Source organism: Erinaceus europaeus, chromosome 2 (assembly GCF_950295315.1).
Source record: "Erinaceus europaeus chromosome 2, mEriEur2.1, whole genome shotgun sequence".
In the NCBI taxonomy this organism is placed as follows: domain Eukaryota; kingdom Metazoa; phylum Chordata; class Mammalia; order Eulipotyphla; family Erinaceidae; genus Erinaceus; species Erinaceus europaeus.
This window is the reverse complement of record NC_080163.1, coordinates 74,792,420-74,805,551: the sequence shown is the minus strand read 5'-3', so window position 1 is coordinate 74,805,551 and position 13,132 is coordinate 74,792,420. Positions and strand designations below refer to the sequence as shown.

The 13,132-nt window shown below is 41.6% G+C and overlaps 1 protein-coding gene across 1 annotated transcript in view; it reads right to left on the bottom strand.

Annotated features, from left to right (window-relative positions):
* Positions 1-13,132, bottom strand: part of GSR (glutathione-disulfide reductase) — a 64,210-nt gene that overhangs the window by 24,528 nt on the left and 26,550 nt on the right. Inside the window, exons 6-8 of the mRNA XM_060183059.1 lie at positions 11,370-11,424; positions 7,763-7,862; positions 1,631-1,717 (exon numbers count right to left, since the gene is read on the bottom strand). Of these exons, the coding sequence (XP_060039042.1) occupies positions 1,631-1,717; positions 7,763-7,862; positions 11,370-11,424 (242 nt within the window). The remainder of the gene's footprint in view (positions 1-1,630; positions 1,718-7,762; positions 7,863-11,369; positions 11,425-13,132) is intronic.

Sequence of the window (13,132 nt, the reverse complement as noted above, 5' to 3'; positions counted from 1 at the left end):
TCTATGTATTTTTTCCATTTTTTTCTGTGGTCCTGCCTTCTCTTCCATTTTCAGTCTCAGTTAAGCCTATTACTGCTTCCAAATATCTTTGCTTTTTTTCCCTCTTCTCTCTCAGTGTCATGATGGAATTGAAGTTCAGAGCCCTCTAGTCATCAGATTCTCCTAACATTTCTCCCTCTCTGGGAGTATGGGCCAAAATTCTTTTGGGGGGCACAGAAGGTAGGAGTTCTTGCTTCTATAATTGTTTCTTTTCTGGATATGGGCGTTGATAGGTTGATCCATACCCCCAGCCTGTTTCTATCTTGCCCTAGTAGGAAAGGTCATTTTTACAAAGCAAATTGTTTAGGGAAATTCTGTAATTTATAAATAATTCCTTAAGAAGTACTTTGCGGAGTCAGGTGGTAGTGCAGTGGGTTAAGCGCACGTGGCATAAAGCACAAGGACCGGCTTAAGGATCCCGGTTCAAGTCCCCGGCTCCCCATCTGCAGGGGAGTCGCTTCACAGGCAGTGAAGCAGGTCTGCAGGTGTCAGTCTTTCTCTCCCCCTCTCTGTCTTCCCCTCCTCTCTCCATTTCTCTCTGTCCTATCCAACAACGATGACATCAATAACTACAACAATAAAAAATAACAAGGGCAGCAAAAGGGAGTAAATAAATATTTTTTAAAAAATAGTAATTCTGGGGGCCAAGCAGTGGTGTGCCTGGTTAAATGCACACATTACCAAGCACAACGACCCCAGCTCCCCACATGCAGAGGGGAAGCTTCATAAGCAGTGAAGCACATCTGCAGGTGTCTACTTGTCTCTCTCCCTATCTCTCCCCTTCCTTCTTAATTTCTCTCTGTCCTATTAGATAAGATAGAAAGGTTGAAAAAATGGCCATTGGGAATGGTGGTTTCTTATTATAGACACCGGGATGCATTGGATCGACCTTCTCGTGGTGCATCCCGTGAGTACCCATTTATTGGGGAAACTGACGATCCTTCCTAGCCGACTGAATCCACATGGATCCCAGTCACTTTCAAAGCCAGCAACAAGCAGACATCAGGCTCAACCTGACGCTGTTGACTGGCTACGGAAGAAGGGCAAATGCTAGAAGAAGAAGAAGTGTAGACACCAAGCCCCAGTGATAATTCTGGTGGCAGAAACAAAAATTAATTCCATAATATTTTCTGAAAAATTTAAGTATGTATAATAAGGCACACAAGCAGAAAAAGTTTTAGTTCTTATTAAACTAAATTCAGCAACTGGAATTCTCACTCTCTCTCTCTCTCTCTCATTCTGGTGGGGTTGTTTATTCAGACATAAACACGGAGACACCACAGTGCTAGAGCTTCTTCTAGCTTCATAGTGCCTCCTGTGACACCAGGGTTCAGGTCTGGACTCTGTACATGGTAAGGGACACACCCTACCCAGTAAGCTATCTCTCCAGCTCCAGAATTCTAATTTGCTATATCTTGTCTTTATTAATAATTAATATGAGAGGCACACCTTAAGAATTGATAGGGATGTAGAAAAAAAAAAAATCAGATGGGCAGACAACAGACTTTTGTATTTTAAAAAAGGGAGTGATAAAGTCAAAAGCAAAAAGCTTTACCAGACTCCAGGAGCTGTAACCAGGGCTTGTTCATACCTGGGAGAACTTTAGGACTTCTATGCCAGCATTCTCTAGTTCTTCAGTGCAGTTTGAACTGATCAGTGAATCAAAACTTCTAAGTACCTGTACAGAGACAAAGACAGAGATGTTGAGAAATTATCAGCAGGAATGGGTGTTGTAAGAGTAAAGATATACTGCAAACTTGGTAGGGAAGTTTCAGCATCACCCTTACATTTTTTTTCTCCATCCATGGTTATACTGTTAGCAGAGTTTTAACAAATCCTTAAATTTCCTTCATCTATATTGGAGTTTAAATAAATAGGCAAACTTCAGATCACTACTATCTTTGGATGATTACTCTCCTCAAAAGCTCATTTCTAGAAAAAAAAAAAAAACTCATTTCTTTATTCCAGAAGTGTAGGGACCAAAATTCTTTTTCCTTTTCGAATTTTGAAAGGGTCAGCTTTCTATCTGATAATGATTTATGGGAAGATTGTTTGGCTAAATCTTTAGGCAGAAAAGTCAACAACGGGGCACCTGGTTGAGCACATATGTTACAATATACAAGGACTTGGGTTCAAGACCCAGGTTCCACCTGCAGGGGGAAGGTTTTCATGCAGTGAAGCAGTGTTGCAGGTGTCTCTCTGCCTCTCCCTCTCTATCACTCCTTTCCCTACTGATTTCTGATTGTCTCTGTCGAATAAATAAATACAGATAATAAAAAATTAATTAAATAAAATGTGGTTGAGAATTGGCGCAGTGGATAAAGCACTGGACTTTCAAGCATGAGGTCTTGAGTTCAATCCCCGGCAGCAAATGTTCCAGAGTGATGTCTGGTTCTTTCTCCCTCTCCTATCTTTCTCATTCATAAATAAATAAATAGGTAAGGTTTTTTTAAAAAGAAAAGTCAACAACATGATCATGAACATTTATTTATTTATTTATTTTTGCCTCCAGTGTTACTGTTGGGGTTCAGTGCCTGCACTACAAATCCTCTGTCCCTGGTGGTCATTTTTTCCATTGGATAGGAAAGAGAGAAATGGAGAGAGGAGGGGAAGATAGAGAGGGGGAGAGAAAGACAGACACCTGCAGACCTGTTTCAGCACTTGTGAAATGACCTCCCTGCAGGTGGGGACCTGAGGGCTCGAACCAGGACCCTCGTGCAGGTCCTTGCACTTCCATACTATGAACACTATGGCCTGGCCCCCAACAAATAAAATACTTAAAACTGTGAGGTTAGGGAGTCGGGCTGTAGCGCAGCGGGTTAAGCGCAGGTGGCGCAAAGCACAAGGACCGGCATAAGGATCCCGGTTCGAACCCCGGATCCCCACCTGCAGGGGAGTTGCTTCACAGGCGGTGAAGCAGGTCTGCAGGTGTCTGTCTTTCTCTCCCCCTCTCTGTCTTCCCCTCCTCTCTCCGTTTCTCTCTGTCCTATCCAACAACGATGACAACAACAATAATAATAACTACAACAATAAAACAACAAGGGCAACAAAAAGGGAATAAATAAATAAAATTAAAAAAAAAAACCTGTGAGGTTAATGGTTTACAGTACAGCTGTTGGCACACTTCTCATCTCACCAATAACATATGTTTTCAAAACACTTAGATCCTTTTCCATCATCACGTACGAGGACCTGAAAGCCCCCTGCCCCTACTCCTACCCCCAAATGGGAGTGATTTTTACAAAGTACTAGAACCAGGATTCAAACAGATTGGTTTCAGTCTGCAGATTGTTCTTGCCACAAAACTATGCACTAGGTTCTTTCTCGTCTCACCACATCTTTCATGTCAATTCATGTCAATAGTATCAAAAGACTAAAGAGATACAACCTCTTTTTACTCTCAAAACCAAAGCTCATTAACCTCCCCTTTAGATCTACAAGGACACTTTCTCTTTTTTAAAAAAAATAGAGACAGAGTAGTGGAGAAAATAAAAGAGACCACAGCACCAAAGCTTCCTTCAGTGCAATGGGTGCTGGGTTCAAAGTTAGGTTATACACATGGCAAAGCAGCCCGCCGTGCAAGTGAGCTATTTCACCAACCTTATTTTTTTCTTGAATTCAGAATACCAAATTAAGATAGAAAAAATTGGGTGGTCAGGGGGTCAGGCAGTAGCGCAGCGAGTTAAGCGCACATGGCATGAAGCACAAGGATCCCGTTTTGAGCCCCAGGCTCCCCACCTGTAGGGGAGTCGCTTCACTGGTGGTGAAGCAGGTCTGCTGGTGTCTTTCTCTCCCCCTCTCTGTCTTCCCCCATCTCTCTCCATTTCTCTCTGTTCTATCCAATAACAACGAAATCAATAACAACAATGATAATAAACCACAACAATGATAAAACAACAAGGGCAACAAAGGGGGAAAAAATAAATCACTTTTTTTAAAAAAAGAAAAATTTGGGTGGTCATACACACACACACACACATTTATATGTACACACACATATAGGCACATATACATATTAAAAAACATATTTAAAATTTATTGTCACTAGGAGATAGCTCAAATGATAAAGCCCTGGACTTGCACACCGTAAGTTCCCAGTGTGAGGGCCACTGTTACTTCACATTGTCCTTGAAGTTCCTCCATACTATAAACCAACAAGTTAAGAGCTGCACCTTACTCTTGAGAAACCAGTCTCAATGTTTTTACTTATCAGCAATAGTTCTGTAAATAAAGGTCATGACAACCCCGAAACCCAAAATTTGCTTAACAGACAAAACTGCTGGACTGTAGTCAAGGACTGTGGTCAAAGAACTCCTGGACAAGCAAGTCTGAACTTTAGGTAACCCCCCCCAAAATCCCCCCTCCTGATGTGCATAAAAATAATCTGCGGGGGTTGGGCGGTGGCGCAGTGGGTTAAGCGCATGTGGCGCAAAGCGCAGGAACCGGCGTAAGGATCCCGGTGAGCCCCCGGCTCCCCACCTGCAGGGGAGTCGCTTCACAGGCGGTGAAGCAGGTCTGCAGGTGTCTATCTTTCTCTCCCCTTCTCTCTCTTCCCCTCCTCTCTCCATTTCTCTCTGTCCTATCCAACAACGAATTGCGTCAACAAGGGCAATAATAATAACCACAACGAAGCTACAACAAGGGCAACAAAAGGGGGAAAAAAAATGGCCTCCAGGAGCGGTGGATTCATGGTGCAGGCACCGAGCCCAGCAATAACCCTGGAGGAGGAAAAAAAAATAATAATAATCTGCCTGCCTCTCTTTGGGGCTCACATGCCACTATTGGAAAGTGCATGTAGCCCAGGCGTAAGCTTGCTTCAATAAAGGCTCTTTGCTTTTACATGTGATTCTGGCCTCCACTCTGTGGGAATGGGATCTGAAATCTGGGCATAGCAACACCCAGGATGATCTCTGATGTCATCTGTACCAGAGTGGTGCTCTGTCTTGTCTCTGTGTTCTCTTTCACTCTCTCATGTGAAACTTTCATAGGTAATGAATACATTTATTTATTTACTTATTCATTCATTCATTCATACATTCATTTATTTATTTATTGCTACCAGGGTTTTCATTGAGACTTCAAGCCTTCATAATTCCACAACTTCCAGTGCACTTTTTATTATTTTTTAGATAGGAAAAGAGGGAGGGGGGACCAGCCCGTTCCCTTTTATACAATGATCCCCTGTGGTAGCTGGGGCTTTGAACCTGAGTTCGTGAACATGATTATGTGTGTACTCTACTGGATAAGCTATCTCCCAGTCCCAAAAATATTTCCAAAATGATTTACTTATTAGGGGAAAAGACAGAATAAGAGCGAGAGAGGTATGTGTGTGTGTGTGGTGGGGGGGGGGGATTCAGAGTATTAGAGTATTGCTCAGGCATGTTCAGTGCCAAGAACTGAACTTTACATTTCATGCATATAGATCCTAAACTCTGCCATTACAGAAGAAGTGATAATAACTATGGCACTTAACGAATGAAGTGATGAAAGAGAATATCCAGGAAAAGGCAGATTAAAGGAAAGAAAAGGGAAAACACACACTTTTTCATATATTATTAGAAGTGAAATTTTATCCTAATTCTACTTAAGGAATATACCATCAGCAATGGTCTTAGACATAGGGAAGATCCAAGAATTAATACAACATATTTAACATTTAAAGCAACAAGAGTGATCAGCTCTCTTTCAAGCAAAAGACCCAATTAAAAACAGGTAAAACTGGTAACAAGGAAACTACCGAAGATAGGCAGTTAACCTATAGGACAAGTGTCACCGAACAGAATTAATGGGTGGTATTAAAGTAGCACTGTAAAATCTGTAAAATTTTAAAAAGCATTTGGGAGTTACATGAATAAACAATGTCAGCCTCTTCACAAGCGGTGAAGCCAGCCTGCAGGTGTTTATCTTTCTCTCTAACTCCCCCTCCTCTCTCAATTTCTCTCTGTCCTGTCCAATTAAATGGAAAAAAGGGATGGTCCAGGAGGTGGCACAGTGGATAAAGCGCTGGACTCTCAAGCATGAGGTCTTGAGTTCAGTCCCTGGCAACATATGTATCAGACTGCTATCAGGTTCTCTCTTTCCTCTTATCTTTCTCATGAATAAGTAAATAAAATCTCTTTAAAAAAAAAAAGAAAAAGAAAAGAAAAGAAAAAATGGCCACCAAGAGTAGTAGATTCATAATGCCAGCACTAACCTGCAGCAGAAGAAAAAAAAAAAAAAGGCACAATGTCAGCTAAAATGTTGATCTATTCTAATGGTTGCCCTTGTAAGTTAATATGAGAATTTTAGGGGCTAGGTTGTGGCACACCCAGTTAAACACACATACTACCAAGTGCAAGGATCCAGGTTTGAGCCTCTGTTCCCCACCGGCACGGGATCCACTTCACAAGTGGTGAAACAGGTCTGCAGATGTCTATCTTTCTCTATCTCCCTATCCTCTCTTAATTGCTCTCTGTTCCAGCACATTTTAATTATGGTCCTTTTGGTCACAACCAGGCTACCCCATCATCTGGGGCCCCGGTCAGGGAATCCTTGAATTCCCACATAGATATGATGGGCCTAGACCTCTAACAGATCCCTCTCTCCACCATCACTAGTCATCTCCATCAAACCATCATAAACCCTCTTGTGGGCCTCTGCAGGACCTTGCCTTCAATGCAGAACAACAATGGTAGAAATTGTCCCACTCTCCGAAGGGAGGCTGGGTCAACATACTTGGTCACTCAAGAAAGACTGGTCCTGAAATGAGTGCAGTCTAGAATGTTCCTAGCTATGACCATGGAATGTGAGCTCAGACTGATAGAGATGCAGGGACCACACAGGCTCCTGTTCTCAATATGTATAGACATGGGCCCTAAGTGGGATCGATGGAGCTTACAGTTGATAGTATTTATATACTTTTCCCATATTTGGAAGTTTCTTTCATATATATATATCCAGAGCACTACTCAGCTCTGGCTTATGGTGGGGCTGGTGATTGAACCTGGGACCTCAAAGACTCAGGTATGGTGCTGGGGGCTGGAACCAAGGTTCTTGCACATGGTTTAATCTGGGCTTTCCTGGGTGAGCTATCTCCCACTCCTTGCATCCCATAATTTAATGACAACATAAAAGATAATTATTTTATCATTATTATTACTATTTTTATTTATTTATTAGAGATAGCCATAAATTGAGAGGAAGGGGGAGACAGAGAGGGAGAGAGACAGAGAGACACCTGCAGCACTGCTTCACCAATCAGGAAGCTTTCCCCCTGCAGGTGGGGTCTAGGGGCTTGAATCCGGGTCCTTGCACATTGTAACGTGTGCTCAACCAGGTGCACCAACGCCTGACCCCCAAAAGATAATTGTTTTTTTTTTATTATTTTTTATTTTTATTTTTTAAGATAATTCTTTTTAAATTTTTTTTATTGTTGTAGTTTTCTTGTTGTTATTATTGATGTCATCATTGTTGGATAGGACAGAGAGAAATGGAGAGAGGAGGGAAAGACAGAGAGGGGGAGAGAAAGACAGACACCTGCAGACCTGCTTCACCGCCTGTGAAGCGACTCCCCTGCAGGTGGGGAGCTAGGTGCTTAAACCGGGATCCTCAAGCCAGTCCTTGCACTTTGCACCACTTGTGCTTAAACTGCTACACTACCACCCGACTCCCTTAAGATAATTCTTATTGTAGGTGTTGTGGGGATTAACATGGAGAAAAGGGCAGGGAAAGGGACAGAATTTACCTTATCATGCCGTATCATTAACGATGTTTTAGAACCCAGGGCTGAAAAAATGCCAGCTATCTCCACAGCAATGTAACCTGCACCAACAATAACACTGCGGCTAAAATGAAACGACAACATAGTAAGCATTAAAAAAAAAAAAAGCAACAGTAAATTTACTTTAGAATAGTTTTGTTTTAAAAAATTTGGAAATAATGTACAGAATGCATACCCCCTAGATTCAGTTTTTATTAAAGCAAAACTATGTAACCATAGTACCATTAACATTGGATATCACTAATGACCAAATCCCAAACTTTATTCAGATTTCACCAGATTTCCCATTCATCCTTTTTTCTTCCAAGAACCCATTCGGGATACCACATAGCAATTTATAAGTAGGAAACTATTTTTCCAGGCTAGAGAAATAGCTTATTTGGATGGTGTGCTCCTTTGTCATGTACATGATCCAGGTTTGAGACTGGCCCCTAATGCACTGAAGGAACCTTTCATGCTATGGTGTCTCTCTCTTTTTCTCTCTCCTGCCTCTTCCTCCCCCCTCTTTTTCTGTCTCTACCTTAAAAAAAACAAAGAAGAGGGGCTGGGTGGTGGCACACTGGGGCTAAGCACACATAGTATGAAGCACAAGGACCTGCACAAGGATCCTGGTTAGAGCCCAGCTCCCCACCTGCAGGGGGGGTCGCTTCATAAGCGGTGAAGCAGGACTGCAGGTGTCTGTCTTTCTCTCCACCCCTACCCCACCCCCATCTTCCCCTCTCCTCTCAATTTCTCTCTGTCCTATCCAACAACAACAGCAGCAGCAGTAATAACAACAGTAACAGAAATAACAATGGAAAAAAGATGGCCTTCAGGGGCAGTGGATTCGTAGTGTAGTGCAGGTCTCAGCGATAACCCTGGAAGCGATATATATATATGCTTCTGCAGAGAACTGTAAGTTCAGTATTTCCTTCTCAGCAACCAGTAACACTTTGCACCACTGACTTATTTTTACTGAAAATAATCTTATCCTCTGAAATACCCTTCATAATGGTGCTAATATTCCACAGGCTCTCTGTTCCAGCCTCTGTCCAACCAGGAACCTAGTGAGAATTCAAGCACTGAGTAATATAATTCACAGTACACAGTACCTTAACTACAGAATGTGTTCTTTTTCCTTGTGTTCTACATACTTATCAACATAATGACAACAGTCTCAAAGATAAAAAGAAAACAGAGCACACGCCAATTGTTAATTCATAATCCAATGTTCCCATTAATCTTTTGTTTATAGCAAGCATACATTCATGTATTAAACTTGTATTGTCAACAGTGCAAGGTAAAGACTATTTAATTGATGGGTATCTATAATGAGGCTTATCTGAAGGTGTGTCTAGATTGAATCATATTATTTAAATATGGTGAGTCATGGACACATTCTAGGACAACGACAATACTTACTCCTTCTTCCCCCTCATTCTCTCTCTTTCTTTTAGATAGAGAGAGTGAGTGAGTGAGATCACAGCAGCAAAGTTTCCTTCAATGCAGTGGGGGCTGACTTGATCCTTGGCTGCATATATAGCAAAGCAGCACACTACCTAAGTGAGCTATTTCGCCAGCCCTCCACCTTCTAGACATATTATTTGTGTCACATCATCAACCCTAACTCAAAAAATCCTGTAGTGTAATCACAAGGGGAGAAAGGTCATTCTCTAACATGTCTCCATACTCTGCTCATAGCCAACCTACAAAAGACTGCTTTTCCTCAAAGTCAGAAGATTCCCTGTCTGAACAACTATCTATTTGGTCATCTCCAGGCTTCACCATCTGAGCTGACTTTTCTTCTTAACACATTATCTTTTTCTATTCTATTTATTTACTGGAAAGAGACAGAGAAATTAAGAGGGAAGTGGGAGATAGAGGAGAGAGAATGAGAAACACTGGGTCTGGGCCAGGAGGTGGCATACCTGGTTGAGCTCATATGTTACCATGTGCAAGGACCCATGTTCAAGCCCCCAGTTCCCACCTTCAGGGGTAAAGTTTTGCAAGTGATGAAGCAATGCTTCCAATTTCTCTCTGCCTGTCCCTCTCTATCTCCCCCAACCCTCTCAATTTCTGGCTGTTATCTATCCAATAAATAAAAGACAATTAAAAAAGAGAGGGAGAGAGAAACGTCAGCAACACTGCTTCACCCCCCCCAAAAGAAGTTTCCCCCATGCAGGTAGGGGCTGAGGGTTTGAACCCAGGTTCTTAAGCTCAACATGGTGTGTCACCACCCAGCCCCTTGAGCTGACTTTTTTTTAAGAGACTGAAAGTCAGAAGAGCCAGAATGAGGAAGCAAGCAAACAACTACAGCATCCAAGCTTTCTTCAACGTGACAGGAATCAGGCTAGAACTTGGGGGGGGGGGGGAGGTTTTCCACACTTGGCAAAGCTGCACACTATCTAAGTCAATTATTTTGCCAGCCCTCCTGGTCTGACTATTATAATGGGACATTTTCATTGCAGCTATGGAACTGTACAAAGAAGTTTCATGTCCCTTATTAATCTCAATGGCTCCAGGTGAATTAGGGTAAAGATAGAAGCATTAATCATCACCCATGAAAGCTGTTCTAAAAGCACAGGATTAAGAACTTGAAGTGGATTAGCAGGAGTCACTGAGGGAGCAGCAGAGTTGAGCAATAATGGATCCAGAATTAAGTGTTACTCAGAAGGAGACAAAGGCAAGTTTCCAGGCTGACAGGATCCCTCCTTTAGTTCTTATATGTCAATTCTTTACAATCGCCAGTAATGGAAGGATCTCTCTAACTTAGAGGTCTGGAGCTATCCTCAAATTAGAGACACAGTCTTCCTCATTACCTTTTTTTCACCCTATGCATAGAAATTCATTCTGTTCTTTTCTCTTTCTTTTTTTAGTAGAGGCAAAGAGAGAGAAAGAGAAAATGAAAGAGAGCACAGCACTAGAGATTCCTTCAGTGCAGTAGGGACCAGGCTGGAACTTGTGTCACATGCATGGCAAAGAAACACATCCTGTAAATTCTTAACTGAAGTTAACAGCGGTTCTTAGAACAGATACACAGCAAAGACAATTTTAAAAAATCTATTTTAGTAAATCTGATAAAGCCTGCATTTATGGAATCTCTCTGTATAAGTTTCTTTTTTTTCTTTTAAGATTTTATTTATTTATGAGAAAGATAGGAGGAGAGAGAAGGAACCAGATATCACTCTGGCACATGTGCTGCTGGGGATCAAACTCAGGACCTCATGCTTGAGAGTCCAAAGCTTTATCACTGCACCACCTCCAGGACCACTGTATAAGTATCTATGAAAAACAGAACCAGTTACTTCACACAATGTCAACTGAAGTGTATCAAGGTGAGGATAGGTTTAGAACTTTACTACTGACATTTATAGTTCAAAATCATCTTGCATTTGATTCTAAAATTTTTACAAAGGCCTCTGTGAAGTCAAAGCTTGAAAAATATCAGTCGCTTTCTGATGTTACTCGTGTAAGATATACCCCAAGTCATAAAAAGAAAAGAGGAAGAAGAGAATTCAAGGGAATACCGACACCCAATGTTTAAAAGCAGAGAGACTGAGGCGAGTTGTGAGCTGGAAGAAAATTAGCTTACCGAGGCAATTCTTCCAGTTGAAAAAATCCATCACTGGTTATTCCCAGGCTGGCACCTACAGAGGAAAATGAAGTGGAGAGCACACAGACTGCGATTCCCCTTGTGAAATAATCAACATTTTATGTAAGAAGCAACACTTTCTCAGCCACCACATTCTGTTTTGACAAGTTTTAATTGAAATCTACACTTGGGAAACTGCCAAATAGATCTTCTCTGACTCAACATTTTTATTTCTCTGGAGAAGAGCCGCTAAATTCATCTGAGGAAAACTAAGATCTTCTTCACTTTCATGAAAAGACTCCTTGTTGGGTCAGTTTCACTCTCCTGCCCTCTCAAGTATAAGCAGGCACTGCATGGCTCAGTTATAACCTTTTTCTCTCTGCCCTTTTCCTCAAAGATTTCAACCAACTCTTCCCCTCCCTTTTTAAAAAATATTTTTAAATATTTATTTACTTATTTTCCCTTTTGTTGCCCTTGTTGTTTTTTATTGTTGTAGTTATTATTGTTGTTGTTATTGATGTCGTCATTATTAGATAGGACAGAGAGAAATGGAGAGAGGAGGGGAAGACAGAGAGGGGGAGAGAAAGACAGACACTTGATGACCTGCTTCACCGCCTGTGAAGCGACTCCCTTGCAGGTGGGGAGCCGGGTGCTTGAACCGGGATCCTTAAGCCGGTCCTTGTGCTTGGCACCACGTGCGCTTAACCTGCTGTGCAACCGCCTGACTCCCCAACGAACTCTCCCTTCATTGCTAGAACTTCCAAGATTTTCCAGTATCTGTCTTCTCCCAATCTAAAGGTTATGTATCTAACTGCTCCACTACACAATTTTACTTTGCTTTAAACTCAATATAGTTAGAATCAAACTTTAACTTTCCCCCCCAAACCACATCTCTGTCAAGTTTACCACTTCCATTAAATGGACCCACTGTCTATCAGTAATCCAAAGTCTTGTGTCATCAATCCGTGATTCCTTCTTTCAATACACCCCAATAACTCACCAGCTATTAGAAGTATTGCATGGTGTATGCTAAAAGTTGCATTCTGGGGAGTCAGGCAGTAGCGCAGCGGGTTAAGTGCATGTGGCGCAAAGCACAAGGGCTGGTGTAAGGATCCCGGTTCAAGCCCCAGGCTCCTCACCTGCAAGGGAGTCGCTTCACAAGCAGTGAAGCAGGTCTGCAGGTGTCTATCTTTCTCTTCCCTCTCTGTCTTCTCCTCCTCTCTCCATTTCTCTCTGTCCTATCCAACAATGACAACAATGAGAATAACTACAATCATAAAACAAGGGCAACCAAAGGGAAGAAATAAATAATTTTTTTAAGTTGCATTCTGGTTCAAAGATTGCATATTTTGTAATGTGTCTTGCGATCAATGAAATAATAGTTATTGGTATCTCCAACTTTTATGTTTTTTATTCATCACCTCGTGCCTGTTATCCAGCAATAGCTCAGCTAATGTTTGAAAAACTGAAAGAAGCTTTTCTACCACATTTCAGATGATAACACTACACAGTTCAGAACTACATCACCATTTTCTATACATCCCATTGCAACAACTTTCTAACTAGTTTCCTTTCACTGTAAATCACTGTCAGATGAGTTTTCTAAAATTATTACTTAGACCACATAACTATTAATAAACTACCCACTTGTAAGTGAGAGAAATTTATTAATTTTACTTTATAAGTTTCCACAATCTGGTCCTAACCCTCTTCCAATTTCAGCTCAATGTACTGTCTCCAGATTATAATGCATTTCTTTCTAT